This window comes from Myripristis murdjan, chromosome 6, assembly GCF_902150065.1.
Source record: "Myripristis murdjan chromosome 6, fMyrMur1.1, whole genome shotgun sequence".
In the NCBI taxonomy this organism is placed as follows: Eukaryota; Metazoa; Chordata; class Actinopteri; order Holocentriformes; family Holocentridae; genus Myripristis; species Myripristis murdjan.
This window is the reverse complement of record NC_043985.1, coordinates 7,884,809-7,910,035: the sequence shown is the minus strand read 5'-3', so window position 1 is coordinate 7,910,035 and position 25,227 is coordinate 7,884,809. Positions and strand designations below refer to the sequence as shown.

Below are 25,227 nucleotides of genomic sequence, written 5' to 3'. Positions count from 1 at the left end.
GAGAGCAAGATGAGGTTTCATCCCAGCCCAGCATCCAGGAGAGCGCTGTGAGGACACTCCAAGCCTCGCCTCTATTGTCAGTAAAGTTAATAGCTTCGACCGGCGCCCAGCCGCTCGAAACCTCCAGCTCTCTATCTGGGTCAGACTCAGCAATACAGAACTGGCTCCTGAAACAGCTGTGTTAGCGTTTCTCAATGCCTCGCCACTCTTTTTTTTTTTTCACATTTTCCCCTTTCCTGGAGACAGCATAATCAGCAGCTGCCGATAAAGAAATTGAGTTGTAATAATACATTTTTATCTGCCTCACTGTTTCTTATTTATTTATTTATTTATTTGTTCATTCTTTGGGCTGAAAACACAGCAAACTGAGATTGGCAGGGCCGCTGTGAAAAAGCTTAATTCTGAGGCTTTTATGAGCTGGTTTCAGTTAAATTGGGTGCGATGATTTAAAGATGCTTCGAAAAGTTTTCACGGCCTTTAATGAATTATGGTGTGAAGTAAAATTTGCTCCGATGAAGATCGAATCGGAGAGGGAGGGCAGAGATCCCAGGTAAACGCAGACTGCCCGTGCTCCAAGCCAAAACTGCCAAAAGTGAAGCCTGTGGGACAGTTTTATTCCCCTCTCTAGAGATACAGAGTGATGCAGTGATATTCATTTGGCCCATTTTGATGCAATTTCATCATAATTTGTGGGATTGTTTTCACAAAACTTGCATTGTAGCACACATTGGCAGCTGTATAAGCTTGCCTACCCATCCAGACTGGCACTGTTTGTGGAGGTGAATTCATATTTAGCTGGAAATGTATTAATTTGGTGTGTTAAATGAAGATCAGTGACAAAAAAACTGTGTGGAAGAGTAACCACAAAGGAAAATTATTGAATGTATTCACCGCTTGGTAATGTATCTCCAGATAACATGGATAAGTTTGGGCTTCACTAGAATCAGTAAAGATAACAGTATATAATCACTATACAGTCTCAGAAAGGGTAACTAATCGATATACAGACTGGAAGATATGTGTCCTTTTAATGTCTATAATCGGAGATATATAGTGCACATAAAATAAAACAGGACAAAAAAATTACTAGGATACAGAGAAAGATAAAGAGGGAGAGAGAAAATTATTATCCATCCCATCACAGCTGCGGTAACTGCAATCACTGCTGTTAATGGATATCCCCATGCGCGCACACACACACACACACACACACACACAGAGGCACACACACACACACAGTGATGCATTAGCCTAATGAAAGCCCAGGCCTCAGTGTGGTCACCCTGCTCAAATTACCACATGGTAAAACAATGTCTATCTGTTTTCACTATCGGTATGAAATCGCATTGATTGCAGAATAATAATTAAACATTAAAAGACAACATGTTTGATTTTTGTTCCTTTTTTTAAAAAATATTTTTAATTGTTTTACAAAAATAAATTAAAGAGATCATAGTGAGCGGCCTGAATATATTTATAAGAGAAAATGATTTACACAGATAGCACAATAAGCATGTTATCATACAATGAGCTCATAAGAAAATACGTATAAAGTTCAGGTTTGAAGTATTGGATCCAAGTTTTACTACCTAATGACCCCGAGCCCAGAGACTCACAGAGCAAAGAGCAGAGGGAGCCGCTTCATAGCTGCCATCAAAGAGTCACTCATTTCTCTTTTTGCTCTTGTCTTCTATCATGTCGTTATTACTTTTCATTCTTTTCTTCCTTATTCATGTGGAAGATGTTTTGTAATGCTATCTCCTCAGTTCCTATTCCTATTCCCCATTCAGATCTTTTTTTTTTCTGATGCGTCCATCACTTCAAATTACCTCTGAGTCCTCTTTTCTCTGGACAGAATTGCTTCATTCCTGTGTGTATGTGTGTGTGTGTGTGTGTGTGTGTGTGTGTGTGTGTGTTGGTGCGTCCACTGGGATGGATGGATATGGCTGTGAATACCTGATGAATTGTTGAATGTCAGCGATGCATAATGTACGTCAGCTACCTTTTCAGCCACTCGACTCCAGCGAGGGAGGGAAGCCTGGAAGGATCCACAGAGGAGGATAAGAGGGAGGGCGAGAGAGGCCGGGGAGAGAGGGAGCGAGACAGAAAAAGGGAGTAAAAGAGACACTTATCGACACACAGAGAGAGCGAGGGAGAAATCACAGTGGAGAATGCATCAGCGAGAGTACAGTGGAGCGCTTCTTTACATTTAAATCAGTAAATAGCCCCAGCTATTGACCTTCTGCCGCCTTCATGCGATGTCTGTTACGGTAAATACAGCCTGCCAACTGTGAGAGAGAGCGCTCAGCCCAGCAGTGATAATGACGTGACATCACCAACGGGGAAGTGTTTCAGCCCCGGCAGCAAACACCACAGCAACAAATGCAATCAGCTCTGCTTAGAAAAAGCGAGTGATTTCTGCCACGGTGGTTTAAATCCATGAATAAAAATGAATGTGCACTTAAATACATCAACACCTGCAGCAAACAAAAATTACATCTTGGTCTCGGGCTTCCTCAGGTATGATGTGAACGTGGCATAAGTCCCTGAAATGGTGTCACGTGGAGCAGGAAACTACCCAGAAGCTATCCATATCCACAAATATCAGAGGTGTCAATTCAGCACAAAGGTGAGGAGCAAATCAAATTAGACTTAGACAAATCAAATTAGTGAGTAACCACATCAACTGTTAAGAGAAGTTATCAAGCTTACTAAAGGATAATGAAATAAAATAAAAGCCTTGTGTACCAACCCCAATAATAGAGTCCAATATAACCAGCTCCATTTATGTGTCTGAATTGGTTATTGGTTTAGTAAAGGGACAGATGTTCCCTAAATTAGAATTAGAACTAGATTAAGGTTGGGATTAGGAATAGGTTAGTTATGGCTAACACAAGGGACAGTCAATTAAACAACAAACCAACGAACCCCCTGCTGGTTCAGCACCACGGACAGCGCTGTGTGTGTTTCTGGAGCAGCAGCCGTTTATTTTCAGGATAATAAATAATGAGCTTTCAGTGTAACGGGACGTTTTTCAGACTGCTGGGGTTAAGGAATAATTGGACCAATGACATGTCACCCTGACTTGCTGGTTAGCTGGTTGCTGTTTTTTAGGCTATAGATTTTAGAGAACTAATTACCAATTCGCTGAGAGAGTGAGTAAAACAGGTTCGCATTTGCTGTAAGGATTATTTTTCGCTTGATGGAGCTAGGCTAATGACTCCCATAGACTTCAAGTCTTTATAAACTAACATGAAATCCTACCCCTAGGAAGTGGACCACTGGATGTCCAGAGGTGAGAATGGTGTCCAACATCTGGTGTCAGTCTGGGGAAGTCAGGAAAAGGCTATTTTGCCCAAAACGTTGGAGTATTCCTCAAAGGTTTTGTGCATCTGCTGATTCAGGAGCTAATTTCACACCAACACAAGAGGTCTGGATGACAGTATTTATTGAAACAGCTTAATAAGGGTGAGAAATTACTGTTGAAATTTAGCAGGTAATAGAAATCTGATCTCCACCTCAGAATTGGCAGAGTCTCGAAAAAAGAAATTGGTTTGTGGCTGGATCAATAAAGTCTGAAAATTAGACCTTTGAGGCTATTTACCAGGGAAGCATTCATGTGATTGTGTGTGTGTGTGTGTGTGTGTGTGTGTGTGTGTGTGCGTGCGTGTGCCCGCACTCGTGTGTGTGTGTGTGTGTGTGTGTGTGTGTGGATGTGTGCATGTGTGGATGGGTGCATGTGTCTGCATTGGTGTTAGTGGGCGTCTGGGTGTGTACAAGCAGGGGATTACCATGATGTTGAATCTGTAAGTTAGCACAGCTAGACTTGAGAAAGCGAGCAGCGGGGCAAGTTTAATCAAAAATTAAACTTGGACACTCAGCCTGGCCATTCAGGTCAGCAAAAAAAAAAACTCTTTCTCCAACAGAAATTGATTTATCATTTGTGGAAGCTTGGTCATGTATTAACTCTTTCATTCATGAATTATGAAAACCGGAGTCAAGGTTTTTTTTTCTTCTGACCACAGAATCTTCTTCCAATTCCTGGCTGTCCAGTTCTTGTGTGCCTGGGTCTCTGTACCCTTCCTGGCTGAGAATCTTTATCTTCAGGCGTGTTTCCTGGGTTAAGTTCCTTATTTTAGCCATTTTTTGTGTCTGAAGAACTTTCAAATGTGCTGGCTTTATATAGACACGAAGCTTGGCAACAAAAATTGCGTCTGTTTATAAAAAGAACGACCTTCATCACTGGTACCAAAATGACCCAATACTCAAAATTTCCTATGAATTTTTATGGAACCAATCAATTTTAAGTTTTTAATGGCTTTTTTAGGATTTGTTTAGTATTTTGGCTGTGACTGTACTAAAAGAAAATGCACTTGAAGACCTAAGAGTGATTCTTAATGCAATATTTCACAAATGCATGGGGTGTCCGAAACCATTGCATTTAGGAGAAAATGCCTTTAAACAGCTGCCCACTGTAGTGACTGCTATGCGCCAAAGGGTTAATGATTTACGGTTGAATTATTTCACCAGGGAGTTTGATACAGGGAGAACTCAATTACCAGACTTTAAAAACATTTAAAAGATTGATTGGAAGGTATTTGTGTGTACGTGTGTGTGTGTGTGTGTGTATCAGAGTAAACCAATTAGTAACCTTTGACAAAACTGATCTGTGAGAGAGAGAAATATCCACCACCTCATTCGCTGCGTTTACACAAGATTCTTGTAAGTAACCAGGTAACACAGATGACACCTGTACCTGTGTTACCTGGTTACCTGTGTTACCTGTGTTACCTCACGCTGATCACTCCAAATCCCTATACACATGCATGCAGACATACATGTACCTCCCCAATAACCTGCTCTTCCCTGACCCCCTACTTTTCCCCGTGACCGAAGCTGTGTGTCAGCTGATTTCTGTTAATCCCTTACTCTGATGATGGTAACCGTCTCTCTTGTTTACATGGCACTCGAGAAATCAGATAACTGCCCACATGAAGCCAATAACCCGATTACTGAGACGCACGTAAAGGCAGTGATTGTGCCATCGAATGCTGTCTCATTTCCCGCCGCGTCTCACACCTCAGTGCTCGGAGAGCGTCGTCCCAACAAGCTGTCACTTTCGCTGAAAGAGCACATGACGTGTCACACTGCAACAGAGCACAGAGGATCGTGCTGCTCGGCGTTCTGGGTCATTAAAAGGCAGCGGTTATTAAATGGAGACGTTGTAACGGCTGTCGTTTCGTTGAGGTAATCCGGCTTCAAGAGGACTGTCTGTAAGCCTATTAAAAACTGGTTCTAATCTGATCGGTGTTTGGTCGGTGAGCCTTCTGTCTCTTTGTGTGTGTGTGTGTGTGTGTGTTAGCTGCACAGAGGGAGAAACAGCTATTTAGCATCACTTCGTTAACTAAATCTATAAACACCAGCTTCTCCGATGCCTCAGTTGTAAGTTAACCTCATTGTCTGCTCTCTGTCTTTAACTCTCCTCCTCTACATCTCGCCGACAATTTCCACTTGCTGGGATAAACCTCTTCATTATGTATTGAGACAAGATGCTGCTTTTCCTCCTATGCAGCTGTACAACAACAGCTGCATAGGAGGAAGAGTGTTCTGTGTGTGTGTGTGTGTGTGTGTGTGTGTGTTGTCTTCTTGCTGCCAGATGGCTGAGGCAAACACCAGTGATTAGCCTGTCTAACGACATCCCTAGCTGTCAGTAATAAGCTCGCCTGGAGCCGCGGCTAGAGCCTATTCACTGTCATTCTGAAAACAAGGCGCTCAGGTAGCAAACGCAGCACCGCCAACAAGTTGCGCTCGGTGTCGCAGCGCGCGCCACCCGTCGAGCCTGGCCGCTTCACCTCTGTGGAAGACCACGGGGCAATTCCAGAACGGCTTTTTAAAAAGATGTATTTTCTGCTTTTCCTACTATTTTTGGATCGTTAGTTATATTAGTCTAAGAAACAACAGTCCTCTGGAGTGAAAATAAACACGATAATAATTTAGCATTACAGGCTTGGGGCACCGCGGCGGCTCGCCATGCGGAGTGTGTAACATGTACAATTAAGGCTAAGCTGGTTTGAATCCGGCCCAGACCTTTTGGAGCACGTCAGCCCCTCTCTCTGCCATGTCTCTCTCCACTTTGATTCTCTAATAAAGCAGAAATACCCAAAAGTAATCCTTAAAAGGAAAAAGAGTACGCTCTGACTGTCTGGCAGAACGAGGGTATGCCCCCGTCTGAAGTGCATAAAACGTGTCACCTCAAATGGCATTTCTCTTCTGTATGCTCATGCATTTAAGGGATTGTGCAAATAATAGAAAGGCATACGTGTGGGTGAATAACCATTCCACTGGATTGTCTATATTTCACACAATATGTGACTGTGGGTTTTGTGTGTAAGTTTCAATGTTGTGTGTAACAGCAGGTGATGTATATGAACATGTGCCCCACAGAAATCTCAGTGACAGCAGCAGATAAAGGTAGATGCAGCACAAAAGGCGCACCGGGAGCTTTAGAGGGCATTTTGTGGTCTCATAAATTAGATCACAAAATAGCTTCTTGGAAAAGGAGTGAGTCATTTATTTTTTAAGGGTGCATCAGTGAATTGGAACACACTGAACACAATATCTGGGCGTTTTATGGGCTAACGGCAAACAAAGAAGGGATATTAAAAATCCACATTAGGCCTCGGTTGCTTTAGCGTTGCAGGGAGACTTGAGCTGTATGAATGCAATCAATACCCTCCACCTGTTGTGATAGGAGCGTCTGCTGGAGGAGCGGCTGCGCCCCGCTCAGCTGCCTGTCGCCGCCCGCCACCCACTTTGTGTTATAATGAAAGCAACCTTTTCTTTTGTTCTTTCTTTTTATGTCATGTCATACCTCTTTTTTTTTTTTTTTTTTAGCTCCATCAGGAGATACTTTTTACTTTAATTTGTCTTCTCTGCTTCTACTTTTGGTAGTAGGGGTTCTCCTGTGTCCCTTTTAAAATATATGTGCGCTGCTACTTCATTCATCAATAATTCAACTTCATTTTCACTGTTTGTCTTTCCTTTCTTTTCATCTGCTGCCTCAGAAAATCAGACGGCAATTCCGCACAGATTTTGACCACAAATTGTCTGAAAGGCACAGTGTGAGGCGCACTGTGGCTCCCATGTTTCTGATTCTGGCCCGTGGTGTTTTGCTCAAAGACACTCAAGCAGCGTGAATGCTTGCCCAAAATGTTTCACAACCTCTGGTTCAGACTTGGTGGCGGAAAAAATCTGAAAATGAAGTTTTTAAGACTGAGATTGTCTTTACGAGTTTTATTATGAGCCTTTGCAAAGGGTCAGTTCAATGTCTGATCAAACTGAATAGCTGACTGTCCAGTGCATTTATAAGAAACAGGTCATTCAGATGCCGTTCCTGTTTGCATGTCAGGCAGGTATCGGACAGTTCATGTTTGCTTTTTAACTGCGAGCAAATACTGAAGCTCGACAGTTCTTGAAATGTAAGATAAAACTTCTGCTGAGTTCATCAGGCTATGAGGCCACTAAGTCAAAGCTTCGGAGGCTACGGTGGAGTTTTCCATGACAAATGTGTTTCACGACTTGCCACTACTTTATATTTAGAGGTTTTACAGCATTTGTATCTATTCCAGAAAAGGCTGCAGTTAACTCCAGACATTTTTCAGATAACTTGTCCGTGGTATTGATGCTAGTCATTTTATGGCTAAGCAACTTTGGCACATACAAGTTGAATGACTGCAATTACCCAGAACCTCTGGGGGAGATGATTCATGAACATCAAGCTGTTTTTTTTTTTTTTTTTCTGTTACAATCTATAACGTGACAAAGCTGTTAAGTTAATCTGGACCAAAGGGAGTGAAGGATATGCGCGGTGTCGGACGGTATTATAAAAGTCCCTCATCATGCGTCTGTACGCCGTCTATCCTGCATCAGACGCTGAAAGCTTTTCTTTCTCAGCTCCACGGGCATGTTTTATCACAAATGTTGAGGCTCCCTGGCGGCCAGCTTTCCACAGAATTGTTCCGGGGAGAGAAGAGGATTGCAGCACCAATTTATTGTCAACTATCTCTTTCAATTATCCACAGCTGACCTTTGATTTGATCATAAAAGCTACTGTTTGGAGTGTGGGGGAAAAAAATGTCAAGGAATACTTCAACCATAAATTACATTTGTTGTATTATTAACGACTCATCCAAAGTTGTATTGAATGTCCAATGGAAAAAGTTTTGACCGCATGTCTCCTCACGAAGTGTACCAACAACTGCAGCCATTTCTGTTAGCAACTACAACAAACAGCACAAAACAGAGAATCAGAAGATCTTGAATTGAAGACCCACCTCCACCACCTCAGCTTTTTCTTTTTTTTTTCAAGACAATCTGTGGTTAAGAAACTCCCAGCTCACTGATGCAGTCCAGCATGTTAATATCAAACCAGTGAGCGTGCCGGTGCTCTTGATGCACAGTAGATGCCTGGCAGAGGAAGATACGCCAACAGTGAGCCTTTGGCTTGGTGTCAAAGCTGTCTCAGCCAGATAACACTTCGAATGACAAGAGTTTGATCGGCAAACAAAAAGGCTTGTTTGTTTCGCAAAGATCGAGTACAGAGCGAGATGTCATCTGTTAAAGGTGCACGTTTAACAGCAGAAAATCAGCCTGGCTTAGGGCTTTCTTCTATCTTCGTAAGCTAATGTGAACATCTGTCAGGAGAGATTGCTATCTGCCCGACGCGACATCGGTGCAAATCCTTCTATTAGAGGTTTTAAGGAGCCGTGACAGGATAGGAGATAACGTTAAGCCCTCTGTTGGGAGCCGGGCGTCAAGTCTATTGGCAGATGCGAGTTTAATCACTATTATTAACATACGTGCTCATACACGGACAAACAAAGGCATGCACACACACGCGCTGTAAACACACACGCGTCCATCTATCTCTGCTGCTGCTCAGGGTGTTTTTAAACAGCAGCTTAAAAGCTCTCTGCCTGGTTCACTGTGTGATAATGGCTCCTATCTAGAAATGTCCTGTTGCAGCAAGACGGTCATCACTCTCATCAATTACCTCTTTGGAGCTTACACACACTCCTTTTGAAAAGCACACTCTCACAAACAGCCAGCACGCCGCAGTGCTTCCCCACTAATCTTTTGTGGCAGCGGTGGTTGGGGGTGGTGCAAGTTGTTGTTCTGCTTGTTTGGGTTTAAGTTTTTCATTTGTTTTGGTTTGTTTTTTTGTAATTTGTAATTTCTTTAGCAATATCGCCATAGTCGGGCAAATATTTGTTTGGTTTGAAATGTCTGAACTACTTAAGGTGCACTCAATTCACTTTACTAGACTTAGCTTCAAATGTAGAGAGGGCATTTACATAAATTACCATGCCCTTGTTATTTTTCTTCCTCAGGTATGCAAAATTTCTTCATGTAATATTTGGCCAAGGTCTACTTTTCTTACCTCAACCTCCACTCCCTCCCTCATCTCCTGCATCCTCCAGCCCCAGACGGTGTCCTCTGCCTTTTCTTCTTCCTTCCTGTTTTCCCTCTTAATTAGATCAGTTACAGGTGGCCCAGTTATTTCACACAGGATAAAAAAACTAAGAATGCATTTTAAAACATTTTAGAGACGTGGCAAATTATGCAGGTGAGGCAAGAAAAGAATATGCTTTCAACATCCAACAGATGCAAATTCAAATTCAAGTACAGCATATCATCCAGCACGATAAAAAGCAGTGAAACGGATACCCAAATAAAGAAAAATGATGACAAACAGGCCCAGGGTGCACTCATGGGGATTACATATACATACTGTATTCCCTTGTTGATCAGCTGGTTTCATCTTTTCTTTTAAGAATGATGTTACACAAACTGGCTGTCTTTTTAGCATTAGCAATGGAACCATTCGAAAAAAAAAATAGCTTTACAGCTCACGTGCTTATAATGATGATTGATAGTGGTAAAGGATCTGTTTTCTTTATTATGAAAATGTTGTAGCTGTATATAGATTTAGATATATACACACTCCAATTGCACACTAATATGTAAAGAACCCATGCAGTAAGTGCTCTTGTTGGGAGAATATCTGTCCCCAGGGCCCTATGTTCCCAAACTCCTATACTCCCAAGGTCCCATATTCCCATAATCCTACATTGCCAAGGTCGCATGTTCCCGAAACCCCTAAGTTCCCAAGGTCCCATGTTCCCAAGGACCCATGTTCCCAAGGTCTGTAGTTCCCAAGATACAGTGTTCCATTGGTTCCATGTTCTCAAAGTCCTAAGTTCCGAAGGTCTGTAGTTCCCAAGGTCCGTAGTTCCCAAAATACAGTGTTCCAACAGTTCCATGTTCCTGTGGTTCTGTCTTTCCAAGATCTTCTATTCCTAAGATCCTATGTTCCCAAGGTCCCACGTTCTCAAGGTCCTATTTTCCTAAAGTACTATATGTTACCAAAGTCCTTAGCTCCCAAGATCCTATGTTCCTAAAATCCTATGTTCCCAAGGTCCTTAGTTCCCAATATCCTATGTTCCCAAGGTCCTGAGTTCCCAAGATCCTATGTTCCCAAGGTCCTTACTTACCAAAATCCTATGTTCCTAAGATCCTATGTTCCCAAGGTCCTTAGTTCCCAAGATCCTATGTGCCTAAGATCCTATATGCTCCCAAGGTCCTGAGTTCCCAAGATCCTATATGTTCCCAAGGTCCTGAGTTCCCAAGATCCTATGTTCCTAAGGTCCCATATGTTCCCAAGGTCTGGAGTTCCCAATATTCTGTGTTCCCAAGGTCTTATGTTCCTGAGGTTCTATATTCTCAAGATGCTATTTTCCCAAGATCCTATGTTGCCAGAGTTCTCTGTTCCCTGGGCCCTTTAATCCTTCAGTGTAATATTTTTCAGATTGAAAGCAGCTCCCTATTTCCTCAATTCTTTATTGTGTCCAATACTGTCTCTACCTTTTCTATATTAACAAAAATTCATAATTTGACAGTGCAAGTTCAGTGAATATATAAAATGGTGTTGATGGACAAGCTGCTCCCAAAGATACTCTGTTATTTAAAGATACTTGTGTTGTAGATTACAGTGAATAAGAATACAAGTTTGGCTAATTAACTAATATTTGACTAATAATTTCCAGTTTGAAACAAAATGAAATCTCTTTTTGTGGGACATTGAAAACTCATTTGTGTATGAAAATGATTAAGGGAGATTCAAATGAAAGCTAATGATTAAGGTTAAATCTTAAATTACATGTTTGATAATACAACTTTCACTTGATTTTTGTGAATTGTATGCAGCTCAATAAGGAAGCTGAAGTGTCTTACTTTGAGTCCCTTAACAGGGCTGGTTTTTGAGGGCTGAGCTGCTGTGGTTAAAACAACACTACCTGTCTGTCCCAGCAGAACGTGTATTACACCAGCTCCCAGCAGCTTCACCTGGGCGTGCTGAGCCCCACAATCGATGACGATGACAACAAGTGCCTGGTGGATGTTAACAGCAGACCCAGGCTGCTGGAGTGCAGCTACGCAGCTACCAAACACATGAAGCTCACCTGGACCTTCACTCAGGTAAAACACACACACACACACACACACACACACACGCTGAAAGCTTACTCAGGCAAAGGACTGCCATCATACACTCATATACCAAAATATCAACATATCAAATCAACAGAAAACTGCCAAGCTAAGAAATACTGGAAACTCAACCGGGTACTGACTGATCTGAGATGCAAGCTAATGGGTTTGTGGTACAACTCGTGGACCATACAGTATAATACAGTAGAGTGTCCTTGTATCGTCTCTTACAGGACAAATATTGCAAACTCACACTGTGAACACATTACCCTCAATTCAGGTTCTCTGTTAAGATGTAGTCTTTGATCTGCCTCCTTGGCTCATTGGTTTCCTAATTGGTATTCTGTTTGTAGCTGTAACTTGCCTGCTATTTCTTGTCTGATGAAGAACCAAAGATTCGTGGTTTTATTCTGCATCCTTTTAAATAATTGAGTGAGTTTCATGCCTCTTCCTCCCCACTTTGTTCCTGATTCTAAGTGGCGCCTCTTCTCATGTTGTAAGAGCATGGATCATCCTTCCACTATTTTATGTAATGGGCTTTTTAAAGGCGCATCTGCTTCAGATGGATAATGAGCTTTCACACATCTACACTTTCTGACTTTTAACAACCTGCTGTCTTATTTTTAATCTTCAGATGTGCAATCTTGCCTTAAAAAGTGACAGATCAGTAGAGGAAGGAGGATAATTAGTGTAAATAAGGCATACTACTGTACTGTATTTATGCCTTCAGCACCTCTAATGTGCGTGTACTGTTTTTGTCTCAGACAATATAACTCTATAGGAGGTTTGCTTAAATATCATTAAAAGATGAGACATCATCTCTCTCTCCCACTCTCTCTCTCTCTCCTCCGCCCTCCCACCTCCTCAGAGAACAATTGCTCTCTATCCTTCAACTCCCCAGTTTGTGCAACAGCCCTAGCTATTGGGCAAACTGGCAGTGAATCTCCCTCTAATTAGCTTCACCCAGAGTAAGAAATCGTATATTCCCAACTTATGTCAGAAGTCAAAGACATGAAACCCATTAGATGTAGCCCTGTGGGGCCTGAAATAAGAAGAACTCCATTTTCCTCGAAAAAGTTAGCCAAGAAGTCAAATAAGTCGCTGAGAATGAACTGCTGTCTTTTTATCAGAGCAGATGAAATGTTAGCTGTATGAAACATTCATAAAAAGAAGTAGAGAAATGAAAACACTAAGTTCACTTGATCAGACTTCTTAAGTCAGAAATGTTTTCAATCGTATTTGTTAGTGGAAGTGGATTGGTGAAAAATCCTGAGGAGTGTGTTGACTAAATGTGCACATTATGTAGTGAAAGGCGCCTCATGCCAAACCGTGAAATCTCCCTTCTGTCTATCCTTTTTGCTCGCCAGTGAAAGCATCACACACTGACTGACACTGAGTGTACAGCTTCATATGAATGAAAGTCCTTCCACAAAATACAGCGCCGTGACATAAAGCTCAGCATTTCCTCAGAAATGTTTTTTACCCTTTCACTGATTTCTGACATTTACTCTGTTTTACAATCTGTAGCTGCGTTGACATAAATCTCCAACCTTCCATCGACCAAGGCTGCCGCCATCAAGCACGTCTGCCGGTGAACGAGCTAAACCTACAATCACTGGGCAAGGAAAAGAGACCATTTTAGGAATGTGATGAGTAAAATGAAGACCCTTATTGGGTCAATTTGGGTCAAAGTGTTACCTACATTTATTTCCAGATGTAGTGTAGTCTGACACATTAAACTGCCATGTCTGTAGCTTTAGTCTCCAAAACTCTGTTGTAGCCTGAGAAAAGTCAGTTAACGTGAACAACATTTGTTTTTGTTGTTTTTTTGGCTTTGTTAGCTCACTAACCAGCCAGTAATACAGCAACCACAGTTGGCCAGTCTCGGAAGAGAAACACGCAAAATCTATCAGATCTATATTTTTGTAAAAAAAAAAAAAAATCAGCTCCTAGCCAATGGCAGTCTGTCCAATTCTATTGAAATGTTCAAGTCTTTTGTGTTGATACAGTGTGATTTTAATTATTGCCCGTGTTTATTGTTGCTGTTTTTGAGTGGAGCCCAGGGAAGATTGGAGACCACTTTCTGGAAGCTAATGGGAATCCAAATAAAGAACAAAGACTAAAATGACACATGGATGTCCTACAGAGTCATCAACCCAGGAGTGATGTGTGTGCGCACATACATCTGTGATCAAATGTATGTCATCATATTTGCGTGCATGCACACCTGCACACACGCATGAATGTGTGTGTGTGAGTGTGTGTGAGTGTGTGTGAGTGTGTTTGATCTTCAGAGCCGAGGATATTACTCCATGGGGACGATAAAGCGTGTGTCTTCAGGATCTAACACGCAGCTTACGGTGTTTGAAGTCACAGGTCCTCGCTGGAAGGAGGGTCCGGTGGTGAGGAGAGGAGAGGGACACAGGTGGAGAGAGAGAGGGAGGCAGGGCCGAGGAGCAGTGGAGGGATGGAGCGGGAGAGAAGGAGCTATGGGGAGAGAAAAAAGGAGAACAAGAGGCAGAGAGAGGGTGGGAGCGGTTCAGCTAGTCTGTATATGTGAATTATTGATACGTAGATCTTTTACAATATTGAACTGAGCTTGACCCTGAGGGAGCTGCTGTCAATGGAGGTGGGGGGAAGGAGGGAGGGGGGGTTAGAGAGCACGGCTGAAGGAAGAAGGGGTGGGGGGGTGGACTTCTACTGAGATCTACTGTATCTACTGAGAGCAGCTGGCGTGGCATCATTTTCTTATATCAGCCTCTTACTTTGTCGGCCTGTTTTTATTTGTCCCTTTATGGACCCAGAAAAAGGTTTCCTGTGTCACATGCAGGGCCACATGGCCGCTGTTTGGCTCACCTCACCTCAGCACAACACAACAAGTTCAAAACACATCACCAAGACAACGGTCCTCACTCCTCGTACCTTTCATAACAAGCATTCCGCACAGCTGCCTTTTAGAGAAATATACATGATATCTATAGTCATTTATTTACCACTGGATGTGGCACTATACAAATACAGTGCTTTCAGAAAGTATTCAGACCCCCTTCACTTTATTCACTGATGCTACAATCGTTTAAATATTTTTTTTTTCTTTTATTTGTGTATGTGCCTTTTATGGTAATTTTCTTGTATTTTAATTTTCAAATTTCATATAGTGATTATCACAGGTTTTCTTGTATTTTTTTTTCAGCTTTACAGTAATGTTCTACAAATTTCCAGGTAAAAAAAAAAAATTCTGTTTGTTTTTTTGAAAATTTTCTGAGTTTTTTTGTAAATTTTGTTTAGTAATTGTTTGGGTAATTTTCAGGTAATTTCTTCTCATCTTTTATAGTCTTTCTCATTTTATTAATTTATTAGTTTACTAGTTTTGGAGCCAGACTGTTAAATGCCAGGCGCCTTTCACAAGCATTTAAACACAAGAAATCTAATGTCATTCCATATATATATTATATATTTTATATATAATGTTCCTTTATTTTTTTATTATTATTTTTTTTTACCATGGCCTTTTGTCATGTGTTTTTGAAAGGAATCAAGTGAATTTTCTCAGGCTACAAAGGGTTAATTGCATGAGGCGATATACAGCATAACTCTGAGGAAACCAAAGCTGCATGAAAAAGTTTCACATGTAACATCAGCCTGAGACATACCTGTCCCCAGGTGAGAAATATGCCGTATATGTACATCTCCTACATGCACATGTATTACATTTCTGTCTGAGACACAGCACATCATCAGCTGGTTTAGTCATATCTGTACAACAAGAGGAACTTCAGAGGTGTAAATATTTTTGAAGACTGTTGCAGATGCGCTTCATGATCCAGGCTGACGACATGAAGGTGATTTGACATAAAAAATCTTAACTTGTGCAGCTTTAAGATAAATTACATTTTCACAAACACTTCACGCTCCACGCCTTGATATTGTTAAGCCCTCAGTCTTTACCCAGCGTACTCTGTTACCACTCCCTTTGGGCTGAATGACTCCATGATTGAGTGGCCGGCTGACAGGTTGTCTGACCCGCCGGCCAGCTGACTGCTCGGCTGTCTAATGGCTTTCTGGCCGACTGGCTGACTGGCTGACTGGCTGATTAACTGGTGTTCCCGCCTTAATAGCAGGGAATCAATAGTGCGGTCCAACTCTGCACTCTGCAGCATGACAGGCGAGCACAGCGCTGAATCGAGGATAAGGTGTTGGACACATGCCAAACACGGGTGAGTGTGTGTGTGTGTGCACATGTGTGTGTGTGTACGTGACAGAGAAAGAGGGGAAAAGAGAGAGAGAGTGTGTGTGTGTGTTTGTGTATGCTCTGGCTCAGCGGCTACACGCTCAGTTGGAGCTGTTCCCCTCCGGGCAGGGGGGCAAAGGTAAAGCACAGACTTTAAAGTACACTTGCTGGAAGTCACTGGCGAGGTCGCACACTCCGAGCGAGCCAATCGACTCGTCTTCAGGCGGAGGTGTTAGGAGAGATTGTTGTGATTATCTTAATGGATTTTATGCTCTCACCATATACAGTGGCAGCCATCAGTGACAAGTCCCTCCTGCAGCCAGCCTCTGTGAGCCACCCACCCACGTGCAAACCACAGCCCAAAGCACATGAGGTGTTCTGCAACCCAAAATGTGTGTTTTTCAAAAAGGGCCGGATGACATTTCTGACAGCTGTCAAGAGAAGTGTGCAGGAGCGTTGTATATTTGTCCAGTGCAGTAAAAAAAAAAAAAAAAGGCCTTCTACAACGGCTACATTTGTACGTTTGGAAAAAAAAAGCTCAGGTTGTAGTCTGGCTGCACTGCTGCTGGTCAGATACAAGCTGGTGAAAGTGTTGGGTGCTTTCTATTAACACAGCACAAACACCAAGTAACACTCTGAGATAAGTTGATTTTGATCAAAGGAATTCTTCAAGAGATCCTTATGATTCCAGTATGCAATATTATATAATAGTCTCATCTCTGATGCTTTTCAAGGGTCTGCAATTTCCATTTCCAGAGCATCCCGACTCCGCCACCGCTGATGTGCCAATTCTGTCACTCACCGGCTATATATCTGAATAATAAAATCATTTACTTGAGAAGCTCTAATAATTATTTCATTCATTTGAGTTACTTTTTCCAGTCTGACGCTGTCAGCGGCGTCCACACAAGCAAAAAAAAAAAATAAATAAATATCATCTCCCGCTTGTTTATTGTTTATGAGGAATCCCATTAGCTGGTGTTTAGTAGCAGCAGCCAGCCTCCCTGCGGTCCACACAGACGAGCGCAAAAAAAAAAAAAAAAAAAAAAAAACTCAAACCAGATTGTGTAGATATAAAAGTAGCAGTCAACAAATATAGTTATGGAAAAAGACAGCAATCAATAATTAAGACCGCTTCAATGAATAAACCTCCTGACAGCAGCACTGCAGAGACAAACACATCCACCTTTTTGAAGCTTGAAAAAAAAAAAAAAAGGTGTTTCATCATTTTTCTTTCTTTCTTTTTTTTTTTTTTTTTTTATAACAATTTCGTGCAAGAGGCAACATATTCCACTGAGTAACTGTGTTATTTATGACTCGCCTTTATATAAACAGTTGATGCTGGCTGGGAGATGGGAGATATCAAATCAAAATCAGATTTATTGTGGACCGGTCACTTGATTGATTAGCCTGTGCTCAGTGTAAACAGACGCTGTAAATCCAATACGTGAGGCTTGGTTTCGCCTCTCGCTCTGTCCTGACGTGTGTGTGTGTGTGTGTGTGTGTGTGAGATCATTTCTACATGTTGAGTGAGGGACGCGGTGACATGATTGTGCATCGCATGGACTCGGCGTGTCAGCCGGGATGTGCGGGCAGACGGCTGCGCGGTGCGGCAGCTGTGTACACAGACAAGCAGAGGCTGAGAAAATCAATATCTTTTTAAACAGCAGAAAGGCCTCAAGGAGAACTTTAGTCTTTTTTTACCGCTCTGCTCAGGTCTCAGCTTTTCTTTCTTTCTGTCTTTTTTTTTTGCGTTGTACTTGCAGTGTAGTGGAGCATTCTCCTAGAAGAATGCAGTTAGCGCTCCGCTGCCGAAACAGCCCGGTACACCCCGGCCCCCTTTGATGTTGGCTCCTCGGTGTTTGTTGCTGCGGGTGATGTAAAACGTATTGATTTTTAAAGCAGCCTTCCCAAAGCCCACACTGAGTTTGACACAAATGAGTTTGGTCTCTTCTCTTGGGGCGCGGGCTCATTAAAACATATTACTGCTCTTGCCATATAAGTCAGGACCTATTTTAGCTCCCAGCCCGTTGTGCGAGAAACTGAGATGCACACACACACACACCAGAGTGTGGATCGGGCTGCATATCTTTGTCCGAACCCGACCCGAGCCCGAAATTTTGCTCATCACACAGAATGTTGTCCAGAACAGAACAGCTCGTCCATCATTTTTCACTAAAATAATGCAGATGTGACTGAACCCAACCCAAACCAGAACCTAATTTCAAAATTTTTTTCCGAGCCGGGCCTGACCTGTTTGGTCCCGACAGGCCTGGGTCGGGTATCCACACTCTAAAACACACACACAAACACCGTATTTATAGTCACTGAAAATTTGACAAAATTGTTTAAAATGTCCCAAAAAATAGAAGTAAAACCTGGAAATCACAGAATACGTATTCAAATGTTTGTCTCGGCTCACATCTTAAGTCACCGCTGCCTCGTTTCAGCGTCCACTCATACCCTGCTATTCTGCAGTCACATGTGTATGGAAGCCCAAAAAGGTCAAAAACATGCAAACCCAGTGCTTTGATAAACACGGCGTTGTCAACACTTTTGCACGCGGTCAGAATGTTGTTAACGTGTTAATTGTTTTATGAGATTCTGATCATTTTCTTATCCTTTTTCTCCTCTTCATTTTTTTTTTAAAGTTCCTCCTTTTTTTTTTTTTTTTACAATTTGCTAATTGCCTTTTTTTTGACATGTTCAAGTGAATTAATTGCAAGGAATGCTAAACAGTGTAACACAGTGTAACACAGTTGTACACAACCAAAGTGTAACGTCGGCCTCAGACATGTATGTCTATGTTTCATAGATGGAGATTTAATGTCATGTCATACCATCAAACAGTGTGTTGATAATGTACTTTTAGACGTCATTTTCACAGAATTTTGAGCTGTTTGGTCTTTTTGTCCATTTTGAATCACAGTAAGATGAGTTTCTGTGAACAGCAGCTGACATGCACATAAGTCACTGACTGTGTCTTTGAAAAATCCTGGAAAATGTTTCCCTGGAATGGGAAATGTATGCACTGTGGTGAATTGTTTAGTTTTCTCATGCATGTCATGTCTGTTATAATATTTAGCTGGTTGGTTTTCTGCTGGCTGATCGCTGAAACCTATGTTGATGCATATAGGTGGTATTGTATCGTTACTGTATTCAAATTATAATAATATTATGTGTGTATGTGTGTGTGTGTGTGTGTGTGTGTGTGTGTGTGTAAAGGAACACAGTCAGCATGAAGTCCTCTTGAACAGATTGGTCTTACGGCTGCCGGTCCACATGTAAATAAATCACAGCTTATATCCAAACACAGTTATTACAAACTTAGCACGTGCCTGATGACTGAGCGCTCTAATTTACCCACTGGCGCTGGTGGCACACGAGGAGTTTTTCATCGCAGCAGTGTAAGCTCTCCCTTCTGTCCCACACATTAAACTTGTTCCAATCCATGATCATAGGCTGTGCGATTCAAAACACGGCATCAGAAATGAGCCGTCAGTGCCAGATGGATGACACGCCGACACTACTGACGTTCAGTTGTCTGCTATAAATTGGCTCTCTGCAGATAAATCCCAGAATTTAAACTTTTTTTTTTTAAATGATGTATTTTTTTTTATGATGACTTATTTAGACCTATAAATGATCAATTGGCCAGTCAACTGGTGCATGTCTAGGCTTCATACGTTACGTTAAAATGTTTTTTTTTTCTCTCTCTCTCTCTCGTTTTTTCTCTCCTTCCAGGGCGGCTCCATCCAAAACAGCGAGACTCAGCGGTGCCTGGAGCTGGTGGAGAACAGACAATCAGAGTTTAGCTTCCAACTGGCCATTCAGGACTGCTCCGGCCAGAAATGGACCATCACTAACATACTGACTGTCCTGCCGCAATGACACACCTCGGCTCCCACAACACATGTCTAGGCCAAGTGAGGAATTGTGAAATTGTGAAAAACCAAACTTCACCCTAGATCAAAGATGGACTGATGCTGAAACCTTGACCGTCCTGCGAACGTCAAAAAACAACCAGAGATGAGATTTCTGGTGCGAGCAGGAGAGGAAAGGAATCACAGTCTGGTTAAAAATGGACTGACACCGAGAACTAAGTGTCCCTAAACGTAAGGATCAATACAGGATGCGTCTTTAACGAGATGCTGCGCAGGAGAAGACGCTCTTCAATCAGACATGGACGATCAGTTACCTAATAACCGTTTTATATCAATGACCTGAGAGAAGATAGACTCATAGAAGGGGAATTGACTAGAGTCAAGGCTCTTAAAGCTTCCCAACCTGCGACTGAGATGAGAAATACAGGTCAGTCGTTCCAGGAGACAGGCTCATGAAATCACATAACTACTTTTTATCACAGGGGTGCATAGCAGAAACAGGCCTGTGATGCATTTTAGGTCCCCGGCCACAGTTTAAGATAATAGTGCCCCAAGTCAGTTTGACCGTCCCAGCACAAGCACCATAACAAATTGAGGGAGCAGGGGTTAAATATGTATGTGCGCTGCATTTTCAGAGGGAGAAGTGCAGGGTGTGCGATTGCTCACATCCTAGAAAAATATAGCAATTTGCTGATCCGAATTCGCTCTGTTGCCCTAGTGGGGGCAATTTGTTTTACAAACTGGGGAGTGCGGCAGACGATTTGAGTGGTATCTTAGGTTTGCCCGGCTGCTTTCTTTGTCATTTCCAGCGGAGACAACAGGCATGCAGTTGCCATTAGACACCGCATGCCTCTAAGAGCAGATAGGCTGGATGCTGTAGCTTTCCTCAGTATCACACAAAAGGGAGAACTGTGACAGCGTAATGGAGTGTAACCAAGAAGTCATTTATACTCGCACCTTGATAGAAATACTATCCCTCAGCCATTTCAGGAGTGTGCCGTGGAATTAATTTGATCAGAAGCGTGGCCGTCTATCACGCCGTCAAGCACAGGATTTGTGGGTTGGAGACAGGGCAGAGACTCATCTGGAAAAGAAGATTTTATAGTCCCTGAATTGCTCCTGCGACACCAGCACATGATAATAAAGAACTCTGACTCACGCAGCCATCAGTAGAGTTATGTGTTTTAGGCAGACCTGGGCCAAACAGGGGTTGAATTTTCGGTGGTGACGTGCTCGTGTTGGGAAAGATCAAGCACACGTCGAGTACTTTGTTATCAGTACAATGTTGCAATCTCTTCTTGTCCATGTCTGATTCCAAGACAAGCACATCAGTCTGCTAGCGAGGCAAAGCTTGTTCAGTTCAAGGGAGATTTGCTGTCCTTTCACATCTCAAGAGCAAGAACAGAACGGTGCAAAGCGAGATCTTTGTTTTCAGAGGATGACAAACAACCAAAAGCAGTGCATGCAATCCTGAAATTCTACAAGGCAATGCATCCAATGTTCAGATCATTTCAGTTTACCCCATAGGTCCGCTGACCTCTACAGGTGCAACCAACAGCATTGCCTTGTACCCCTTTTTCCACCAGAAAGCTCCAGGCCCAAAGTTCCCGGGTCTTGGCAGATGGTTTTAGAAGCAAAGCGAGTTCCCTAAGTGTTTGTGTGTTTGTGTTCCCACCGTACCTCGAGATCAGCATGATTATTTACTATGGTCCCGCTTTGATGTTGCATTTGGCTTTAGAGAGGAGACGTACCGAGGTTGGAAATGAGAATGAGGATGGTAAAGCAAGAGCTGAGACGAGGAACCTTCTTTTATGTCAATCAACAGAAATCAACTGTGTACTCGTCAAACAATCTCAAGTTCATTTAAAGCCAAATATCACTGTTTACAGTCTAGAAGGGCTTTATATGCCTACAAGTTTGCAAGAAATGAAACAGGATGACACCCCCTGACTTAATCCTAGTGGGCAAGAACCCCCCCCCCCCCCCCCCACTCTGAGGTGTAATGGCTAAAAAAATATGGAAGATACCTTGAGAGAGAGGAGACTCATCAATATCTTAAAATAATGATCTTTTATTGAATACTACCTTGGTTGCAGGGACCATTTCAGGGGACATGAACTGAACCACGAGGGCGAAAGAGGGGACCGGTTCTTCAGAGCGGTTCCTCTGGTGGAGAAGGGGTTCTGCTCAGGTGGTGAAAGGCAGGTTCTTTGGCCTGTGCTTGTTGGTGGAGAATAAGAGCAACGGCAAAGGGTTTTCCTCACAGAAGATGGTCAGATAATGACTAATCCCTGCTAATCCATATTGTGACAAGGACATGGTGTAAAAGGACAGCGGCAGAGTAAATGAGGGGTTAAAGGAGAAGTCAACCCTAAAACACTAAGTCTTGTTAAAAAAAAATTGGCAATTTACCTCGCGTTCCTGTGCCCATTGTGTTGTTTGGTGATGTATTTTTCATATTGCCGAGGAAGCCTGGCAAAAGGCAGAGATATTTCAATTGCTGTTATCATAGAGTTTAATCACGAAGAAGGCTTCAGCAATCTAACACATCAACAGCAATCAAAGACACGATCTCTCTAGTCTCACCAGTGGTTATTCAACAATCATACAGAAAAAAAAAATCCAGCATAGAGGAGACAGAGGACTTGTTGGTTTTGAGTAAGAGGCATAACTCTTTTTCTCATTTGGGAAATTTTAACTTCACGATCCATAATCCCACAGCTGAATGTCACAAGTTCTGCGAGTTCACTTCCTACAAGTTCTCCGTGTCTGACAGATGTCAAAAGTCCCTCTCTGAGAAGGTAGGGAATCGCTAACTCAAGCTGATGAGGCAGGTTGAGGGAAGGTGAGCACATCAGAAAAGTAAATTATAGCTCCTCACCACTAAATAACACCTGGAATGTGAAAAACATCTCAGATTTATGAAATATAACATTGCACGAGTATCTGAGGGTGGAATTTTCCCTTTAAAATCTCACTGCTGTATCGTGTCCTTGAGCGGCACAGTACAATAAATACACTGGAGTATGTGTGTGCTGGTGTGTGTGTGTGTGTGAGTGTATTTCAGTGTGTGTGAGCGTGGTTGTTGGAGTATTTCAATGTAAAATGTTGATCCTATTATTCTATTTTACTCTATAAAAGCTACGTTCCCTTAAAGCTCTGAATTATTGGTATTCACTAGGTGTTAATTTGCACAAATGTAACAAAGGGGATTGTGAAGCGGGCAAACTGGCATTTCTGCACAGTCTGTCCCTCAAAATTCACAGCCAACCAGAGAAAAGCATGCAAAAACCTGCGTTGTCCGAGACGAGTGCCACATGAGTCCCCTCGCTGCGTGCGGCACCCAAAGACATTTCATAAATGTTGAAACACTGGGTGTGTTTGGCTGCGAGAGTGTCTGAAAGGATGTCTGAGTCCGGTTAGCTTTTGAGACTAGCATATGCACTACTGGCAAATGATTTCCTCTACATTTACAGTGCTCCAAAAGTTACACCGTGTTAAAAGTTTTAATTAAATAAAACCCCACTGCAATCAATCCCCCAATTATTCAAACCCCCAGCTTTCAACAATCTCTATCAATAATTCAACACAACAACAGGATGAACCTATTCATTATTCATCTCATTATTATGGATTCAACTATTTTTTCAATCGCAGCCCATTGAGGCACCGTAAAAAAAACAATACAGTGATAAAGCAATGGAAACTTCTGGAGGACTGAAACTGTAAGGCTTGTCTTAGCTACCATGTAGCATCTATACCAAACCCTTTCATTTCTGTTCTTTTTGTGGCTCAGGTTTGTAGACCCTGAAATCTTAATGGTATCTCAATTTATAGGGAACTGTTAATATAACAATATGGAAATGTCTAAGCTATTTTATTAGTTTATTTAACATGGATATTTATAAATACATACAGTAAAAACTCCTGATGGCAAAACATATCTTGTGTGACCATCTGTCTTTTCACATCTGGTGACATTAAATATGCATTTTACAGAAAGCACCTGCTAACACACATCACACGCTACATTCTCACATCACCATGGATTTGAGTCTGGCACAGAGGCAGTGCTGCGTCCTGTGGAGGGTTTCATGGTGCATCGCTAGATACTGCTGATTTGATTATCACTGATTCTTGGGAATTTGGATAAATCATGTCCCACTAATAAAAATGCTATTTCTGCTGAAAATTTACAACATTTTAATGAATAAAAAGAATCAAGGGCAATCAGGGGGTTCTTTGCACATTTGTAAGGTTCTTTTATAGGTTTATTTTTAATTTGTATTAATTTAAGGATTATATGCTGGCCCATGGCCTACAAAACCAGTTGTCCTCAGATAGGAGATAATCATTTCAACTTGGTTAAAACAACCAAAAGTAATAATTTCATTGAATAATATCTTTACCACATGAAAGAGTACATCATAATATGTATTAAAAACTACAAACGGTGGGTTTTGAACAATATTTACTATTATTTTGTGGTTGCTCAAAATGTGTCCCACATATTCATCACCACCATCAGATATGTATTTAAAAAATAATAATAAAAAAAAAACTACAAGGTCAATTACATTTCTGAGGAGCCCTTTTCAAACCTTCAGCTCTACTGCATGCTTCAAGACCACTCAGGCTCCTGGAAGTTTTCTATTTTCTCTTAAATCTCTTCATATTTTTGGACACTGCTACTGTCACAACCATAACATGTCAACACCGTCACTTTTGTATAAAAAATATTAGATTTGATTATGGAATAAATGTATACTTTTTAAGAAGAGGTCTGATGCAGGTAGCAACAGGGCGAAAACAAGCTGGCAAATGTGAACAACTCATGCTTATCATGTGAAAGAGCAGGTTTTTGTCTCCACCGTCAGACGTCACCACCATCAGGTTTTCTGTGTGATGGTGATGACTGAAGTCTGAAAAATGCTTATAACAGTGCTCAGGATTCTTATTTTTAGTACCAAATAGTTAAATAAAGTTGTTAAGCAAGAAGCCATTGACTTGAGTGGTATAAATTTTGGAAATGTATGTTTTAATGAGGCCACTGTCACCACCGTCAGATTAGTGTCACCACCGTCAGAGGCAGCTATATTGGTTTTAAATGAATATGTTTACAATATGTTTCTTTGGTGCTGCTGAATTATTAAAGTATTAGTCTCTTTTAACACAAAAATATGTTTTCCAAATTTAAAAAAAACATTACGGTGACGGTGTTGACAAAAACAAAGTAGCCTAATAATTGGAAAAACGCCTATTTTATGAAAAAAATGCAAAATGAGGAGGTTGCACCGGTACATTGCTGAACAGCCAAGACCTTGACCTATAATGATATACCTTCAGATTTTGTAATTTAACTCACTTTTTTTTTTCAAAATTAAAACCTGTTTTATCCAAATTCCCAAGAATCAATGTTATGTAAAGCAAAACTGAGCTTTGGTTGAGTGTTGGGTTGTCAGAACACAACACTGGATTTCTCTCTCTCTCTCTCTCTCTCTCTCTCTCTCTCTCTCTCTCTCTCTCTCTCTCTCTCTCTCTCTCTCCACTCACCTCCATAGCAAA

The 25,227-nt window shown here is 41.8% G+C and overlaps 2 protein-coding genes across 3 annotated transcripts in view; both read left to right on the top strand.

Annotated features, from left to right (window-relative positions):
• LOC115360447 (polypeptide N-acetylgalactosaminyltransferase 18-like) overlaps positions 1-21,617 on the top strand; it is a 135,282-nt gene extending 113,665 nt beyond the window's left edge. For both annotated transcript variants that reach the window (XM_030053368.1, XM_030053367.1), the window contains 2 exons: positions 11,371-11,535; positions 19,523-21,617. In XM_030053368.1, coding sequence (XP_029909228.1) covers positions 11,371-11,535; positions 19,523-19,669 — 312 coding nt within the window. In that variant the 3' untranslated portion in view covers positions 19,670-21,617. The remainder of the gene's footprint in view (positions 1-11,370; positions 11,536-19,522) is intronic.
• LOC115360449 (PIGY upstream open reading frame) overlaps positions 11,548-25,227 on the top strand; it is a 24,413-nt gene continuing 10,733 nt past the window's right edge. The window contains exon 1 of the mRNA XM_030053371.1: positions 11,548-11,565. The gene's annotated coding sequence lies outside the window, so the exon portion shown is untranslated. The remainder of the gene's footprint in view (positions 11,566-25,227) is intronic.